Source organism: Ctenocephalides felis, unplaced genomic scaffold (genome assembly GCF_003426905.1).
Source record: "Ctenocephalides felis isolate EL2017-DRISC unplaced genomic scaffold, ASM342690v1 CF-g0.4_SCAFFOLD_03573, whole genome shotgun sequence".
Lineage (NCBI taxonomy): Eukaryota > Metazoa > Arthropoda > Insecta > Siphonaptera > Pulicidae > Ctenocephalides > Ctenocephalides felis.
The window spans coordinates 8249242-8270078 of record NW_020539727.1 but is presented as its reverse complement, the minus strand read 5'-3'; the positions used below and the strand labels follow the sequence as shown (position 1 = coordinate 8270078).

General features: G+C 30.4%; 1 protein-coding gene across 1 annotated transcript; it reads left to right on the top strand.

Moving 5' to 3' along the window:
- Window positions 1–154: 154 nt before the first annotated feature.
- LOC113389457 lies at window positions 155–9430 on the top strand. Its single transcript, XM_026626489.1, has 5 exons — window positions 155–172; window positions 2370–2743; window positions 4626–4894; window positions 7074–7546; window positions 9200–9430. The coding sequence occupies exons 1-5, from the start codon at window positions 155–157 to the stop codon at window positions 9428–9430; spliced, it is 1365 nt and encodes a 454-aa protein (XP_026482274.1).
- The last annotated feature ends 11407 nt before the right edge of the window (window positions 9431–20837 follow it).

The window sequence follows — 20837 nt, the reverse complement described above, 5'->3', positions numbered from 1 at the left end:
CCAGATGAAAGTTATATACAGTGTTAAAATTCTGTGAAAACTGTACCCATAAAATTTATATTTTGCATTGGTTGAATAATGTAGCTATTATTTTGTAAAAACCTTCTAAGATTAAACATAAGACTTTGGACCTGTTTGCCCCCTGGCAGGCCCAATGTACCCCACATATGGGGTAAAAAGAACCAGGTGTTAAATTAAAAAAAAAACAATTTTCAGACAATTTTCTATAACTTCAATCGATATGATAATTTCAGACAATCTACAATATTCTTAGACAATTTGTAAAATTTTCAGACGTTTTGTAACAATTTCAAGAGATTTGCAATCTTTCAGACAAATTACAATATTTATGAACAAGTTGCAACGTTTTTAGATAATTTGCAACATTTTTGGAAGATTTGAATCAATTTCAGAGGACTCGAATCCTTCACAGATGATTTGCAAACTTCTCTGAGGACTTGCAACTTTTACTAAATACTTGCAATTTTTCCAGACTATTTACAACACTTTTGACTATCCGTAAATTTTTCAAACTAATTATAATATTTGTAGACAATCTAGAATATTTACAGACTATCTAGAACATTTTTAAACTATCCGAAACAAATCAAATTATCTGGAACAAATAAGAATAAAATGTTAGACTATAATGTTTTCAGACTATTCAGAATATTTCCAGATTATCTAGAACATTTTCAGTTAATGAAGAACATTACCAGATTATCTAGAATATTCTTAGACTATCTAAAATATATCTAGACAATTTTCGGACTGTCTACCATCAGGAACACATGGGAAAATATTCCACCTATCCAGAATATATCCAAACTATCCAGTTTAAGAATATTTGCAAACTATCTAGCAAATTGCCAAATTATCTAGAATATTTTTAAACTATTTTGGCCTATTTCCAATATTTTCTTACTATCTAGAACATTTTTAAACTATTTCTTTAGACTAGATAAAAATCTAGAAAAACCTTTTCAAAAAATCTAAAACATTTTCAGGCTTGATAGAATTTTTACACATTACTCTCTTGAACATGTTGAACATCATCCAAACAATCTTGAAAATAACTAGAACATTTTCAGGCAGTCCAAAACCTATTCAAAATACCCTGACTATTTTGGGATTATCTAGAACAGTTTTGAATTATTTCAGTCTAAAGACTATTAAGAATATTTTCAAACTACCTAAAATATTTTCAGACTATCTAATTTATTTTTGAGCAGCCACATTTTTTAGACTATCCAAAACTTTATTAAACTATCTGAAATACAATGTTTTCAGGCTATACAAAATATTTCTAGAATATCAAGAACATTCTCAGACTATCTAGGACATTTTTATCTAAAACATGTTCAGACTATCCAAAAAATCTTCAAAATAACTAGAATATTTTCAAGCAGTTCAGAACACTTTCTAACTCCAGAACTTATGCAGAATATCCTGATTATTTTGGGACTATTTAGAATATTTTTAGGCTATTTAGAATATTTTCAGATTATCTAGAACATTTCGAGTCTCTCAAGAACACAATCATTTTCAGACCATTCAGGACATATTTAGTCTATCTTTGACAATTTTGGACTATTAAAAATAATTTCGTATTATCTAAAATATTGTCAGAACATCTAATATATTTTCAGAATTCTTTCAGTCCATATTGAATATTTTTAGACTATGCAGAACAATTTTAGACTATCTATCTATTCAAACTGGAACATCTTAAGACTCCCCAAAATGTTTTCTGACTATTCAGAATATTCCCACAATATCTAAAATATTATTAGACTTTTTGAAATATCTTCAGGCTATCTGAAAAATTTTCAAACTTTCCAGAACATTTCCTGACTCTCTAGAACATTTTCTGACTATCCAGAATATTTTCGTGTTATCTAGTAAATTATCAGATTATCTAGAATATTTTCAGATTATATAGAAAATTTCAGACTATCTATCAGATTTTACACTTTCTAGTAAATTTTTAGTCCAGTTCTATACTAGTAGCGTGCAAAATTATTTTAACTTAGTAAGCTATTTCTGAGAAAGATGCAAATGAAAACCATTAGCATTCATTGTTAGTGATGCCTATCTATAAAATTATTTTGCTTTCTTTTACTCAAATTAATTTAACAAACCTTATGTATTATTATTTTTGTATATTTTTTTCTATAATCGGTATAATTTTCATAATAATCAAGTGTGAAATTATGTGCATATATTGTTATGATTATTGCATGTTATTCTTGAAAAAAAAATATGTGACAAAAAACATTCTTGAGATTTCTTTATAATGTTTCGCATAACGTTATAATCAAGCTAATGTACTATTTTTGCATGATTGTAATCAATTTTCATTTTTCCAGGAGTGTCTGACAATCCTCGCCCTGTCATCAATCTGCACAGCCCAACTTCGTCTACCAGCAGCAGTAAGCGAAACCTACAACGATGTCATCAGACACATACCAAATGCACCTCAAAACATTTTCAACCAACAACAATACGTAGAACGTCATCTCACCAAACGTGTGGCTGATCCATCAGGTCTCCAACAAGGCACCATGGACAGCTATTTACAAGCCTACAAAGATCAACATGATATTTACCAATCGCAATTGGAAAAGAACTATTTCAGCAATGCAAGGAAACGATCAGCCAAACAAGAGGAATGGAAACCAATCATCAAAAAAGTTGAACCAAAAAAGGAGGAGGGGAAGTTGCAGTTTGATCAAACCCAAAGGTAATAAAAATAACATGATACATTCTAATCATATTTTTTTTTATTTATTTTCTTACCAAGCTATACAAAGTACATTCAGCTACATATAGTTATATATTATTTGACTGCGTGAAAAGGATCGCTATCCTTTTGTAGTTTTAATGATGCTTCATCTAATTATATTTCTTCCGGAGTTCCCCAAGGCAGTGTTCTTGGTCCGCTACTTTACATTATATATACTGCTGATATACCTACAAATGCAGAAACTAGGAAATGCAATACCGATGGAGAATTTCAATACCGGTATTTCGGTAATTTTTTATTTTGAAACCGGAACATCGGTAAATTACCGGTATTTTTATAATCTTAAACAAACGTAAACAAAATTGAAAGTTACTAGTACAAATATAAAAAAATGTATATGCAACTACAACTATATTCAACTAAACAATAAAATAAAATAATAAGTTTATGTTTTTAAATAATAATTTAACAAAATTATATCCAATTTAATTAATTTATTATCACTATCGAGTATATTGAGTACTTCTCATCAAAAACAAACTTATGAGTAAGAAAGACCAAAAAGTCATAAAAGATCATATTGCATTATTATAATAAACTGTATTGTCTGTATCCGATGTGTTAAATTAGCATAATTTCTACTATTTAAAAAAAATAATTTTCTACACTAATTTAATATCGGATACTTTGTCAAGATAAATAATAAGTTACTATAATTGTTGAGTATTGTTATTTATAACAATGTTATGCTTCTATAGTATTTTCAAACTTCGAAACGTTTTCGAAAAATAATATATCATAATTGTAATAAGAAGCAAAATTATTTAGTGATTATCATAATTATTATGTATAAAGTTAGAAAAAAATAAAGATTACGCAGATGTAATCTGTATGATATAAAAATTTGGCGCAAATATCACTTAAAAACCGTTACATTTTTACATAAGATAAAACAAACATCATTATCTATCAGTACAATTTTATATATTGTAACATGATATGAGGCCCTTTGCAAAAGCAATAAATATTCAATTTAATGACGAGTTGAGATAATATTTGACATTTGTTTATCCTATAGAATCACTTGAAGATATAGCTGTTTATGCGATTATGGAATTTAAAGATAAATTTGTTCCGAGAAATTAAAACTTTAGTGTATAATGTATCAAATAGCGCTTATGTAAAAATACCGAAAATACCGGTATTTTTGGGGTAAATACCGGTAAAAATACCGCCAAAAAATTGGGCGGTTTACCGGTAATTCGGTATACCGGTATACGGGTATTGCATTCCCTAGCAGAAACCATGATTGCTACCTTTGCAGATGATACGGGAATTTTAGCTCAACATGACAACCAATTGCTTGCCTCGGAAATTCTACAAAAACATGTAGATGAAGTAGAAAAATGGATGAAACTATGGAGAATAAAAGTGAATAACTCTAAATCAGTTCACGTTACTTTTACCTTACGACAAGGCTCATGCCCCCTGTTAGATTGAATGGTGATTTGGTTCCTGTATCCAAATGTTGTTAAATATCTGGGGATACATTTAGATAGAAGATTAACCTGGCATTAACATATTCTAAAGAAGCGTCAGCAGCTCGAATTAACACGTAGGCAACTTAATTGGTTAACGGGCTGGAAATCACAAGTCACAATAGAAAATAAACTCTTAATCTACAAGACAATAATTAAACCAATATGGTCCTACGGTCTACAACTATGGGGTGCGGCCAGTAAATCGAACATAACTATTCTACAAAGGTTCCAAAATAAAATTAGATCTGCTCAATCCTTCACCACCAAAGCGTCTCAAAAATAAAACTTTTAATCATATGTCTTAAAATTTTTGGTTATCAATATTTTTTTTCTTCTAGGTATGGAAGGTCCTACGCACCACAACCCCAGGCTGCAGGTTTGAGCGCCTTCAAATCTGATTTGATTCATCCAGCTCCTCCTGCACCAGTGGTACCCCAACAGGCAGTGCATTTGAGTTCTTTGGCACCACCAGTATTCACATTCAAACAACAGGCTTTCACTCCCGTCCAAGGAGCTCCTCAGATTGCCCATCTTAATGTACCATTGAACGTTGCTCATTTGAGTGTGCAATTGCCTCCTGAATTGAAACTTTACTTCAAACAACACGGTAAGAAAATAAAACGAAATAGTAATAACTTATATGATAAATTAATAGTTTTCAAATGAGAAATAGAAAGGTAATTTAGGGGAGTGACGAAAACCATAAACTAGTTGAAAGTGGCATTTAGTTTTAAGACAAGTTGCATGAACTTCCCGAAATGTGTAATAATTAACTTAATTAATCGAAATTGAAATTTAGATATTTAGATAAAATTTTCAACTGTTCATTTCAAAAATAAAACTAGTTGGTATTGGTATTTTGCCTTGAGGCAAGTTACATGAACTTCTCGATATGTGTAAATAATTGACTTAATTAATAAAAATAAATTAATTTATGAGTGATTAAAAGTATTCCGAGTGGATTTATTACACATAATTCAAAACGAGCGAACACATGAACTCGGAGTATTTACTAAAAGCAAATTTTCAAAAATCAACAATTTTTATAATTGAACCAGTTTCCGTAAGACTTTAATGGTTTAGTATGTTCATTAAGACCAAGTACTCCATTGTTATACCAAGTAAATCGACTAATTTCAATTTTAATAAACGTCAAAAAACTACTCATTTTCTTAAACTTTGATGCAGTTTAGATATATGCTAATTTCATATTTAAAATTAAAAATTTGCTAGAATGTTTAGAAGACTCGCTTCAATTACATAAATAATCTCAAACTTTTACAAGCATATCATATATATGTTTTCTTTGCTTTATAAATAATTGATAAATATATATACAAACTAATCTTCAAATTTTAAGCAAAAATGTCACAATTACAATATTTTTTAAATTTATTATTTTAAATATACAGAGTATTGGCTTTAACAAATATTAAATAAAAATTTAGAATAAAATCAATTATATAGCAATCAAAAATCATTATTATTATCACTATTGCTCGGGTTTTAGTAAAATGAGAAAAATAGTGTCTGTTTATTAAAATAATTATAGATCAGTCATTACGCTATTTCTATATACTTAAAAAAAAATTAAACTACTTGTCATATTTCATATTTCAGTAAGTTCAATAAGACAATGATATATAACGCCAAAAAAAGTTACATAAAAATCGGCTTAATTTTTTTTCAATAGTTAATTATAAGAAAACGGCTCGGCAGATTTTCACCTAAAGCTAATCAGTATCATTCCCAAATATTATCTTTCGAACAGTTTTTGATTTTTTAAAATCGATTCGGTAGTTTAACACTTTTTTAAAAATTGCAAAGAAACGGCTGGGCAGATCGTCGCACAAAACTGAGAAACGATAGTCCTCATTGGAATACATCAAACGGCTTTTAAATTTCTGAAATCGGTTCAAGCGTTTTTGAGCAAACGTCGACAAAAGTTCTAATTTTGACAAACGCCAAAAAAACGATAATAATTTTTGCAAACTTTAGCCGTAATATTTATCATGATCTATAAGACTATGGTATTTACCGTCAAAAAAAATCATAAAATCGTCGAAAAAAAATTAATACTTGATTACAAAAAAACGGCCTAGCGACCAAAAACTAATCAGCATGATTCCCAACCAATATCTTTCAAACGGTTTTTGAATTTTTAAAATCGATTCAGAATTGCAGCTAAAACGTGGGCGAAACATTTTTCACTTTTTGGCTATTTACAAAGAAACGGCTTGGCTGATCTTCACGCAAAATTGACAAACACTAGTCCTTATCGAAATACATCGAATGGCTTTTAAATTTTTGAAATCGGACCAGCCGTTTGAGAGAAAACGTCGATTTACGGCAAAAAATCTGTTCACAAACAAACACACACATACTTTTATTCTCATTCGATTCAGAATGGCTTAAAAAGTCGAGAAAACATAACTAACAAATCGGATTTTTTGATGAAGACTTAAATTTCTCCTTCGGGAAGTTAATAATCAATTTAGACGAATGACAAAAACCACACAGTTGGTTTTAGGTAGTCTAAACCACACACTCTACCAATTGAATTAGCTAGTAGTTCAAGTTGACATAAAAAACAATATATTATACACTTGGCATGAGCAAAACTTTCCAACGGTTTCAAGTCAATAGCTTCCTCCATTTGCATCAATTTAATAAATGCAATTGTTGTTCCTTCGTTGAAAGCAAAACGTCTCTATGTGATTTAACAAGAAAGCTATTGTATTGATTTTGAATTATGATTCTTATTAACAAGTTAACTATTTTGTTAGGTATGAACCCAGCTGACTACCAAGCCTTCGCCATGGTCGACAAACCAGAAATCAGAAACCAACAATTGTTTGCTCTAAACACTCTAATTGGAAAAACCCCAAGCGAGCAACTCAAAGGCTTGAACACACTCCTGACAAAACCCTTAGAGAACGATCACCACATCAGCAACCTGGCTGTGAATATCAAGGATTCCGCTATTGAAGTACCAGCTTTGCAGCACAAAGTTTTGCCAGAAGCTCAGCATGTCGTTTATCAACATGCAACAGCTCCTGCACCAACTGTGGAGTATCATCATGAAGAACCACAACATGTAGTTGCAGTTGCTCATCCAACTCATCAGGAAGTTCATGGTCATCATGAGGTTCATAGTCACCCTGTTCACCAGGAAGTTCATGCTCACCCTGTTCACCATGAAGTTCATGCTCCTGTCCATACTTTATATGGTGAGGGATTGGAAAAACATCATGATAACGTGAGTAAAAAAAAGTACAACACAATCCTTAATTCTCGATTATTAGGTTATATTTAATATTAACAAGTAGTCTATAGATTTCCGTTGTTATTAGTTCGAAGACATCGACAAATTGATTAACTAGTGGGGCGCATGGCATTACCTTAAGGCAAATTGCTGGAATTTCCCGTACCGTAATTAAACATTTGAGAAATGAAAATAATCAATAACTGTTTTGGTGACGAGCGTAATCAACAAATAACTTTTTGTGTGTTTATAAGAAATTTGTTCTTTTTTTTTAACTTCCCGTATGGCAAGTTATAGTAATCAAAAAAGCAAAAAAGTCGAAAATGAAAATTTTTATATATCTTTACGTTTCAGAGGTTTCTGAATATTTTGGCATATCTTAGAAAAAATGGATGTGTGTGTATGTGTGTGTGTGTATGTGTGTGTGTGCGTGTGCGTGTGTGTTCGGATACAAATTTTCGTCGACGATTTCGTGAACACGGATGAAGCGATTTGAATAATTCAAACATTCGATTCGTATTGATGAGGAGATGTGCTGATTAGTTTTTGGCAAAGACAGGTCTAGCCGTTCCAAAGATATGGGGCAAAAAGTGCCAAAAACGGTAACTCAGACTATCAATAAAAATAAGTTAAAAAAGTGTCATTTGGCGGTCAAAAATGTTTATTAGACATATGTACATCAAATTATTAGATATTTTATAGAGATTTTAATATTGTGTACACATTTTGTGTAAATGTGTAAATATTCCCTACCAAAATTTTTAATTTTCAAGTTTATTTATATGGTTCAAACAAATGTCTTCGACATTTGCGACAGTATGGAATAACCGATTTATAAAATTGAAGAATCACTTGGTTCGTACTTGATCGCGAGGCGTTTTTGCAAAAGGCAATTTTGCCGTTTAGGAGGCATGGAGCGCAAAGGGTGTAAAAACGGTTATGCAGTTTTTGAGAGAACGGATCATCCGATTAGATTAATTCAAAAAACATTTTGCTTGGGTAAACGGTGTGTAAAAAATGCATTTAAAGAAAATTTAGAAATTCTGAAAATTTTCAAAAAAAATCTATATTAAAAAAAAAATTAAATTTTCGAAATTTTTCATGTTTTCAAAAAAAACTGGATTTTGAAATATAATGATTTCTTACAAAAATTTGAGAATGTTTCAAAAAGTTTAAAAAAATCGAACATTTTCAAAAACTTCCAAATTCTCAAAATATTTAGAATTTTTTTTTTGAATTCCAAAAAAAAATCAAACTTCTAAAAAAATTTCAAAATTTAGAAAAAATTTCTAAATTATAATTTCTAAATTATCAAAAAAAATGAAATTTAAAAAAATGAACTTTTGTAAACGTACCATAGGTTGTTCATAAAATACGCTCGTCGCTCAATTTAAAAAAGCACTTGTAAGTTGAAATTATTCAAAACAATTATTGATTATTTTTTTAAGGCACGATGTTCTTGCGCCCCACTAGTTCAGTTATTTTTAGTGTATTGGTTTGCGTTAATAATAGTTGGAAGACATCGACAATTTGATTAAAAATTGATAGTTCAAAGTTTGGATGGATTCAACTTAACTTTACGAGTTGATCCAATTTGCCTTGATAGAATTAGTGCCAATATTTATCAAAATATTTTCTTTTCTCTAGTATGCTCACGCTTACGCCTTCGGCTACCGTGTAGTTGACCAGAAATCAGGAAATGATTTTGGCCACAAGGAGTCAAGAAATGGAGATGTCACCAAAGGTCACTACCATGCCCTTTTACCAGATGGTCGTGTACAAAATGTCAAATATTATGCTGATGACACTGGTTACCATGCACAATTAAGTTATGACATTCCTCATCCAGTAGCTTATGGAGTTCCTCACCATCATTAGAAGGATTGGTTGATGTAGGTTTTAGGACAATGTGCCATCGAAGGAAATTGATCAGTTTATAGGTTGGGATCTCGAAAATTAGAGATTGGAAATTTATAAAATCCAAAGTCTCTGTTAAAAATGTATATGGTACACTGGCATCTTCTACTAATTTATTGCCAGAGTTCTTCTAAACATAATTATTGATAGTATCCTTATAATTTTCGAGATCTTACACTTAGATAGATTGAGTTATCGTATTTTTGTTATGTTATTAACAAATTATAATTCATATTACCAACTTGAACTTCTAACATTGAAACAAAATGCCAAAATTTATGTGCAATACAAATGTTAGACCAATTTTTGGTCAACATTATAAATTCATATTCCAAAAATGATCTTGCGTGAAAACTATGTACCTTGCTAGTTATAAGATTTATTAGTCTAAGAAAACTGATTTTAGTTATGAATTACTGTATAAAAATGTTATGTTTTTTATTATTGTTATTTTGCTCACCAGCAATGGAAATTATGTTTTTTTTTAAATAAATGCATTATAAAAATATTTTGATTTTGTTTATGTTTTATAATTAGAATTCCAAACATTAAAAGTGTACAGAAATTTTTGTGATATAGATTTTATATAAAACCTTATTTAGTAACCATCAAACGTGAAAATAGATTTAAGATATTAAAATGTCGTTTTTAAGTGAACAATGTACCGCAAAATGTCTTTACATTTAATGAACTTTTCAAAGGAGATGTTAAAGTTATTGTCAGTAAATCCATCTTGCTAATTCAGTGTTTTCTCGACGTTTCGAGGCGTTCTCAATCGTTTGACGCCAGAATTGGAAATGTGTGTGGTGTACTTGAAACAAATTAGGCATGTCTTGTAGATGTTTCCTCAAAAATAGCATAAACAATTTCAAAATTTAGAAGACATTTTCTCTCTTGAGTGGGAGTATTGTGGCACAAGGCCCCACATCGTTTATATAGAAAACGTCTAAATAAAAATGTATTTATATATTTTGGGCCAAATGTTCTGATATAAAACATGTCTAGTGGTGCGTAGCATCGTACTTTAAAGCAAATTGCTGGAACTACCCGTACCGCAATGAAATATTTAAAGAATGTTGAACATGAAGTAAAACTTTTTTGAAATGCAGATGCAGCATGTTAAACAACGCCTGAATAAATATTGTTCTGACAATTACACTTGTTATTTAATTGTGTTTGAGAAAATACATGTAATTAAAATTAACATGCAATTATTGATTGCTTGTTTTTTTAGTTTTTTGCTGGCGGTACAGTTGCATTCTTTAAACAGTTGTAGTATCTGTCTTGCATATAAAAATAATTTCCATTTTAGTAACCTCAAAAATATAAAGTAGCCACGAATAATATAATTACTTCAATAAACTTACGTTTGTAAGTATGTAATGTTGTAATTATTTATGGGAGACGGGATAAAATATTCTTCCGATCCAGACATTTTTTATTGACATGCATTTGTACGGATTTACACCCTAGTCGCGCCTAAAGAAGTTTTACTTCAATAAACAAAATATTCTATATCTGTCTTTGCCAAACACTAATCAACATGTCTCCCATCAGAATGAATCAATTTTTTTCACTATTCAAACTAGTTGTTCCGTGCGCCCAAAATCGTGGACGAAAAATTGTATCCATACATACACACACATTCATTTTTTCTAAGAAATATGCCAAAATATTCGGAATCCTTGGAAAAGTAAAGACTTTTGTTCTACACTATATATTTTGAACATGAAATGAAAGTTTTGTAAAAGCGAAGTTGCATCTGTCATGAATATTATATATTACACAAAAACTACTTATATGTTATGATTTATATTATATATATATATATATATATATATATATATATATATATATGTATAATACTTTTTTAAAGCGCCTGATGTGCTCTTAAATTAAAAGTTTTTTTCAAGTTAAACCATAATCAGGCGCAAAACCGCAATAGGTTTTAAAATGTATAGTGAAGTATTTTTGCGCCTGAATATGGTTTAATATTATAACTTTTATTTGAGCATGTATTTTATTTAATAAAATAATACTATTTTAGGCGCATTATTTATAATAATGATCCAGATCTATCAATGAACAGCTATTGGTAGCGGTTGATGCCCAAATTTAACTAGTTGCTATTGATATTTTGCCTTAGGGTAAGTTACATGAACTTCCCGATATGTGTAAATAATCGACTTGATCAATAAAAAATAAATTAGTTTATGAGTGATTAAAAGTATTGCAAGTGAATTATTTATTACACATAATTGAAAACGAACAAACACTTTAACTCGGAGTATTTTCTAAAAGCAAATTTTTAAAAATCTATGATTTTTATAATTGAACCAGTTTCCGTAGGTCTTTAATGGTTTAGTGTGTTCATTAAGGCCAAGTACTCTATCGTTATACCAAGTAAATCGTCTAGTTTTAATTTTAACAAACGTCAAAAACACTACTCATTTTCTCAAACTTTTATGAATTTTTAAAATTAAACTAATTGTCGTAAGACCGTAATATTTCAGTAAGTTCTATAAGACCATGATATATATCGCTAAAAAAGGTTCATAAAAATCGGCTTAATTTCGACAGTTAATTACAAAAAAATGGTACGGTAGAGTTTAACCTAAAATTAGTCAGTATCATTCCCAACGAATATCTTTCGAACAGTTTGATTTTTTAAAATTGATTTGGTAATATGAGCTTAAATGTAGACGAAAAGTTTAACACTTTTTTCTAAATTACAAATAAACTGCTTGGCAGATCGTCGCACAAAACTGACAAACGATAATCCTCATCGAGATACGAGGTCTGTTCAAAAAGTACCCGGAATTTTCGTTTTTTCAAAAAAATATTTATTTATTCGTCTACATTAATGTGGTCCCCTTCAAAGTAGTCCCCCCCAGATATAATACACTTATGCCAGCGTTTTTTCCAATTTTCGAAGCACCCTTGATATTCACTTTTTGATATGTCCTTGAGCACTCTCAGCGATTCGGCCTTTATTTCTTCAATCGAGGAAAACCGCCGTCCTTTCATGGGTCTCTTCAACTTTGGGAATAGGAAAAAGTCACACGGAGCCATATCTGGTGAATTTTTGCACTTTGCAACACTTTATTTCATTTTTTCAGTAATTCCGGGTACTTTTTGAACACACCTCGTACATCAAATGGCTTTTAAATTTTTGAAATCGTTTCAGGCGTTTTTAAGCAAATGTCGATGAAAGATCTAATTTTGACAAATGCCAAAAAAATGATACTAATCTTGCAAACTTTGAAGAATTTCAAAATTAAACGGCTTGTCTTAGGGCCGAAATATTTTAGTATGATCTACAAGACTATGGAATCTACCATCAAAAAAATCATAAAAAATCGTCAAAAAAAATTTTTTAACAAGATTTTTACAAGACAATTTTTAACAATTTTTACAAGAAAACAGCCCGGCCGATCTTAACCAAAAACTAATCAGGTCAATTCCCATATCTAATATCTTTCGAACGGTTTTTGAGTTTTCGAAATCGGTTTAGAATTGCGGGCTAAAACGTGGACGATTTTTTTTTCAATTTTCTGCGATTTACAAAGAAACGGTTCGGTCGATCGTAGAGCAAAGTAGTTGTTTTTGAGAAAACGTCGATTTACGACAAAAAATCTGTTCACACACACATACACACACACATACCTTTTCCAAATGTTGGTCTCATTCGATTCAGAATGGCTTGAAACGTGGAGAAAACATAAAATAAGCGAATCGAATTTTTTTATGAAAACATAAACTTCTCCTTCGGGAAGTTAATCATACTTTTATTAAAATGACACCACTGGTGTCTCTTATTCTGTCGGGTATCATTCCGGTGACCTTTGTCACTGCATCACCCGCCATCTCCGTCCGCCGATGATTGGCTGCCGGGCGTTTGCTGTATGCGATTGCACCGCCATATATCAAAGTCGTGACATCGACGACACGTTGCGACCGCCGCGCAGTCGTGACCTGTCTTTTTTACTTTTTAGTCGATTGGGATTGGGATTGGGACAGACACTGCACAAGTAGAAAAAAGCCTCGAGGCGCGAAAAATTAAATGAACTAGCTGTAAGTGGAATTCTGTCTTAAGGCAATTAAGGCATCGTGCCTTAAGGCAAATTGCTGGAACTTCCCGTACCAAATATTATTATTTTTTTAAAAACGATTAACATTTTTGAAAAAAAATCACTTCGAAGAAATTATATTTTTTAGAAACTATAAATTTGACAAAAAATAACTTTTTTTTTGAAAAAAAAAATTTAAAGAAAAAATATTTATTTATTTCTCTATTCTAATATATTTTGGAAGATCTGAACTCTTTTTCAAAGCAATCGTACTGGGTTCTGCTTTAACTGCATAGAGACAAAATAAAAAGCGGTAAGCGCCGCGTCGCTGTCCAACGGATAAAACATTGGTACGGAACCTATAGGAATGTAAACAAAATTTATACTTATTGTTAAAATCTCTATAAAACATCTGATAATTTGATGTGCATATGTTTAATGTTCATTTTTGCCCGCCAAATATCTGCTTTTTTTTACTTTTTCCTCTGTATCTCCGGAACTGCTAGACCTGCCATACCAAAAATTACATCAATAATTCATTTGGTCATTATAACTAAAATGTTTGAATTATTAAAATCGCACGCTCCGTTCTCTCAAAAACTGATTCACTATTTTTGGCACTTTTTGCCCCGTATCTTCGAAACGCCTGGACCTGCCTTTGTTAAAAACTAATCAGCACATCTTCAAATCAATAGAAATCGAATGTTTTTTGAATCATTCTAATCGGTTGATTCGTGCGCTCGAAAGCGTGAACAAAAAATTGTATCCAAATATACACATACACACACATACGTCTATGTTTTGCAAGGTATGCCAAAATGTTCAGAAACCGTTGAAACGTAAAGATATTTAAAAAATTCTATTTTCGTTTTTTTGCGGTTACTGTAACTTACCCTACGGGAAGTTAATAGACTAGTGGGGCATTGCATTGTGTTGTTATATATTTGCCATTAGCGATGAAGGTAATTTGATATTTTAAAACACACCACAAGTTTTATAAATTTATTACAGGATTAATTATACAAAGTTTCATTAAAGTTTATTATAAGGTTATGTGTGTCTTGACGTACAGATGGAAAGAGACTGAGCCTTGTGTTTCCTTGTAGGGGTCCTCTGTCTAGCCGGAAATATAGGGTCGATTGTGATTAGTCGTAATGTATGTGAATAGAGATCTGTTGTTGTATGCGTACCGGCACCAACGTTGTATGCGTACCGATATCAACAAGGATGTCGGCATAGATAAAATAAACATTTTAAAGTTACCTCGTAGTACAAACCTTGATTTAATAAAAAATGTCTGAATCAGAAAAATATTTTACCCTATTCCTTGAAAATATTGATCAATAAGATTAATGATTAGTAAGTTTATTGATTAGAAATTATTTCTATATTATTCGTAGTTTCTATAAATCTTTGAAGTTATTAAAATGGAAAATATTTGTAAGGCAAGACAGATATTACAGCTGTTCAAAGAATGAGATTATATCGCCAGCGAAAAAGTAAAAAAATACCATCAGTCAATGAATGTATGTTAATTTTAATTACATGAAGTTCTTCAAACACAATTATGATGAGTGAAGTTGCGAAAACAATATTTGTTTATGCGTTATTTAGCATAATCCACTGTGTGAACGAATATTATACAATTTATTAATCATCAATTACTTCATTTCTCTAATGAAGATTCAAAGTCGTAAATGCTAATTACAATGCAAACCGATCGTGTCGCATTTGAAGTATGACTTTAATTATATTATTGCTTTTAAATATTATAAATATTTTTATTGATATTATAAATATATAATTTATAATTTATCATTTTATAAATGTGTATAATATGGTTGACTCTAATAAATGTGTGCATCACGAGTGTTACCATATTACTAATAAACATTATTCAAAATTGTTATGTGATGTATTTATTTTTACTTAAATGCCATCTTGTACAGTAGCAAATAAGTTTTATTTTAATCGCGTGTGAACCTTACGTGCACTCTATTTTTTCTGAGGTATGCCAAAATGTTCAGAAACCTTCAAAACGTAAGGATATGCAAAAATTATCATTTTTGACTTTTGGACAATCACAATAACTTACTCTAATAGAAGTTAATTATACGGTTTATAAAATTTCCCAAATCCATCAATCGATTAACTCTTACGCCATCCTTTATTATTTATTCATCGACCCGTCCATTCATTTTCGCCTAGAGTTACTCCTCGTGGAAATATATTTATTACTTAACCGTTTTCTATTTGAAATGGAAGCGGTTTGAAAATTTGCATTGAACTTAGAATGATAAACAAAACAACATTATGGGAACATCATAACCTTAGGAAATAATACTGGTCTTAGTTGGTTACTTCTCATAGTAACGCAACACGACGATGGAACGCAAACTAGTAACTTATACTATCGGTCAAGTTCTTGCACTTGCCTTTTGAGAAGAAATTATCTTAATTAAAGCATCGACAAAATTAAAGTAGGTGTGAGTGGCATCGTGCCTCATAGCATATTGCTAGAACTTCCCGTACCAAAAATTAAAAATTTTAAAGGTGATTCAATATGCTTGTATAAAAAACCGATTTTTGAAATTGTTAAAATTTTTGAGATAAATTGACCTTTTTGAAAAATTTGTTCTTTTTATACTTTGAAATATTTTTAGAAATTTACAACTTTTTTTCGAAGCAATCGCGTTAGCTGCGTAGAAAAGAAATATCAAAGCGCGTAGGCGCCGCGAATTAACGGATTAATATTGGTACGGAACTCAGACACGTGAGCAAGATTTGTTTTTATTATTAAATTATCTCTAAAATATGTGATAATTTGATGTGAATTTTATTCACTTTTTTTATTGGATCTTCGAAACCGCAAGACGTGTTTCCCAAAAAAATCATCAGTTCTTCATTTCATCCATTTTTGTCACTTTTTGCCCTGTATCTTCAAAACGGCTCGACATGCCATTGCTAAAAACTAACGTCTCCTTACCAATACCAATCAAATGTTTTTTGAATTATTCCAATCGTATGACATGTGTTCCCAAAATCGTTGACAAAAATTTGTATCCGCACACACACACATACATTTTTTCTAAGTTAAGCCAAAATGTTCAGAAGACCTTAAAACGTAAAGATATGCAAAAAAGTTTGTTTTCCATTTTTTTGATATTACTACAACTTACACTACGGGAAGTTAATTAAGCAGGTGTGAGAGGCATTATGGTTTAAGGAAAATTACTGAAACTTACCCGTACCCTAATTAAACATTCGAGGAGTCAAAATGATCAAACTAGTGGTGCGTGGCAACATGTATTTGCATAGGCAAATTGCTAGATCTTACGTATCGTAATTTGAAAATTTTAAAAGGTTTCATTTTTTGTAAATTTAAAAAAAAATAGATTTGAGAATTTTGAATTTTTTTGAAAATTTTGAATTTTTAACTTCCCGTAGGGAAAATTTTGCAGTAAACGCAAAAAATTGAAAATGGCAATTTTTATATATTTTTACGTTTCAGAGGTTTCTGAACATTTTGACATACTTTAGAAAAAATGAATGTATATGTGTGTGTATGTATTTTATATATATTTGCGTTTCAAGGGTTTCTGAACATTTTGGCATACTTTAGAAAAGATGGATATATGTGTGTGTGTGTATATGTATGTGCGGCTACAAATTTCCGTCAACGATCTTGTAAACACGGATCAACCGATTTGAATAATTCAAAAAAACATTCGATCTGTATTGAAAGGGAGACTTGCTCATGAGTTTTTGGCAAAAGTAGGTCTAGCCGCTGCGGAGATAAAGAGCAAAGAGTGCAGCAAATAGAAATGGAGTTTATAAGAGAACGGAGCATCCGATTTGAACGATACAATGAACATTCAAATATTAAAATTAAAATCTAAAATCCACATGAAAACACAATTAATTCCGCATTATATTAATTATTGCGGAAATAATTAATTCTGCATATAATTTATAGACCATTTTGATCAAAAATAAATTTCTTCTTTAGTTTTGAAAATTTAAACGTGTTGCAAAATTTTGAAATAATATCATAACTTAAAAAAATAGAATCAATCAATAAGAATGCAGATTCAGCTGTGAGAATATAATTTTTTAATAATATAATATAATGTTTATTATACAAATGTCATTGATATTTAACAAATGTCAATGTTACATTCATCAAGCATTTTAAAAAACATTCATAAAATTAATAGGTTTGGTGGAATAACTTATTTACAAAAAGTTTGAATAAATTGAAAAATTTAGAATATCATGCAGGACGATCGGATGTTCTAATTCGACATTTAAAATTGTTAAATGTTAAATTAAATAATTAAAAATACACAGGTAAATCCACATTCTTATTGATAAATTCCATCCTTCACACATATCGGACAGTTCATGCATCTTGCCTTAAGGCATAATGCCACTTACAGAAAGTTAATTTTGGTTTTCGTTCTGTTGCAAATGAGTACATCAAATTATCAGTTAAACGGATTGTTCTTCATAAATCTCAAATTCGATAAAAATGATTTTTATTTATAAATCTAGTTATCAACCAAAAACAAAATTAGCCTGCAATTCTGAATCGATTTTGAAAATTCAAGCCGTTTGAAAGATATTAATTGGGAATAGTGCTGATTAAATTAGTGAAGTTTTTGCAAATTACCTTAAGGCAAAATGCCACTCTTAGCTAGTTTATTTTAAATATTCACAAGCAAGCCGTAAACAAACATGTTCTTGTCAAGATATTTCAATTACTATCTAATCTAGCTATCAACCAGAAACAAAATCCGTCAGGATTATTTGATATTTTGTGAGAAGTTCAGATTAAATATTTTTAGTAATCAACTTGGAAATTTTAATTAAAAAATTATGGTAACTAGAGCAAGTTATCGAGAATATTTGAATCCGTCTAGAACAAATTATATTTTAGCAAGATATTTGTTCTTCGGGATTGAACGTGGATTGTTGCTCAATTTGTATTTTCGTTCTGAACTAGTACTAGCACATGAACAACAACTGAATCTGAATTCTATATCACAATATGGATATTACATCTTGTTTGTACTTACAATTTGTGGTAAGAATTAATTTAAAATAGTATATTCTAGTCTATTTTCAATAATGACTATCCATAAACCATGAAATACCGCCGTGAAAAAAAAGTCTAACCATTTATAAACTAATATGCAATAATTCTAATATTCGATAAAAAAAAATTAAAATTAAAATAAAGAATTGATTAAGTTTTTTGTGATTTATTTTATACTTTATTGAACTATTAACTAGCAGTAAGGTTTTTCTGATTGATTTTAGCTCAGACTAGTAGGGCGCATGGCATCGTGCCTTAAGGCACATTGCTGGAACTTCCCGTACCGTAATTAGACATTCGAAGAATAAAAATAATCAATCAACAAAATGTCTATGAATGAATATTATAAAAACTAGAATTTTCATGATTTGTTCCTTGTAGACAAAAAGTGAAAACTTATTAGATTAGACGGCGTTGTTTATATATGTTTGAATGAAATATGTATATAAACCAAAAATCTAACTAAGCGGACTCATGTTAGGACGAACATATTTTATTTCAAATGCATCAATTTTTCGTTCGCGAAATATATGCACTGGGTTAACAATTTTGAATAGTTCATGTAGTATCAACTATACCAGGGTTTCTTAAAGTGGGGGTCGCGACATTATAAATAAAATTTTAAAATTAGTACATACACTACATAATATTATTAATATTATATATATAATTATTAATATATTAATAATATATTTAATAGTGTGACATTACATCTACATCTACGGTTAATATATATTTTATTATTATTAACTTCCCGAAGGAGAAGTTTATGTTTTCATCAAAAAATCCGATTCGCTAATTTTATGTTTTCTCGACGTTTCAAGCCATTCTGAATCGAATGAGACCAAATTTGGAAAAAGTATGTGTGTGTGTGTGTATGTGTGTGTGTGTGTGTGCGTGTGCACCAACAGATTTTTTGCCGTAAATCGCCGTTTTCTCAAAAAACGGCTGGACCGATTTCAAAAATTTAAAAGCCATTCGATGTATCTCGATGAGGACTATTGTTTGTCAGTTTTGTGCGACGATCGGCCAAACCGTTTCTTCGTAAATAGCAGAGAAGTAAAAACTCTTTCGTCCACGTTTTAGCCCGCAGTTATGAATCGATTTTGAAAATTCAAAAACCGTTCGAAAGATATTGGTTGGGAATCGTGCTGATTAGTTTTTGGTAGAGATCGGCCGGGCCGTTTTCTTGTAATAAAGTTTTTAAAAAAAAATTTCGACGATTTTTATGATTATTTTTTTGACGATAGATACCATAGTCTTCTAGATCATACTAAAATATTACGGCTCTACGACAACTGGTTCAGCTTTAAAAATTCGTCAAAGTTTGCAAAAATCAGTATGGTATTTTTGGCATTTGTCAAAATTAGACTTTTGATCGACGTTTTTTAAAAAACGCCTGAACCGATTTTAGAAATTTAAAAGCCATTTGATGTATTTCGGTGAGGACTATCGTTTGTCAGTTTTGTGCAACGATCTGCCAAGCCGTTTCTTTGTAATTTGAAAAAAAGTGTTGAACTTTTCGTCCACATTTAAGCTCATCCTACCGAACCGATTTTAAAAAATCAAAAACTGTTCGAAAGATATTAGTTGGGAATGGTACTGATTAATTTTAGGTGAAAATCTACCGAGCCGTTTTCTTGTAATTAACTGTTGAAAAAAAGTGTTAAATTTTCGTCCACATTTAAGCTCATCCTACCGAACCGATTTTGAAAAATCAAAAACTGTTCGAAAGATATCATTTGGGAATGATGCTGATTAATTTTAGGTGAAAATCTACCGAGCCGTTTTCTTGTAATTAACTGTTAAAAAAAATTTAAGCCTTTTTTCATGGAACTTTTTTTGGCGATATACATCATGGTCTTATAGAATTTACTGTAATATTACGGCCTTACAACAAGTAGTTTAATTTTAAAAATTCGTCAAACTTTGCTAAAATTATTATCGTTTTTTTTAAAGTAGGATTGATGAAGTATATTATTTACACTTTTTTTTGATTAAGTCGATTATTTACACATATCGGGAAGTTCATGTAATTTGCATCAAGGCTAAATACCAAACCAACTAGTTTCATTATATGAAGGAGGGGGTCGTTAAAAATTTTCTGAGCTTGAAGGGGGTCGCTATATAAAAAAGTTTAAGAAGCCCTGAACTATACAATACATAAAAAGTATTAAAAAAAAAAATAAAAAAATTACAG

Excerpts from the sequence above, each read along its gene's own strand:
- LOC113389457 (XM_026626489.1), top strand. Across the intron at positions 2,744-4,625 it reads CAGTTTGATCAAACCCAAAG|GTATGGAAGGTCCTACGCAC; the intron begins GTAATAAAAATA and ends TTTTTCTTCTAG. Across the intron at positions 7,547-9,199 it reads TGGAAAAACATCATGATAAC|TATGCTCACGCTTACGCCTT; the intron begins GTGAGTAAAAAA and ends TCTTTTCTCTAG.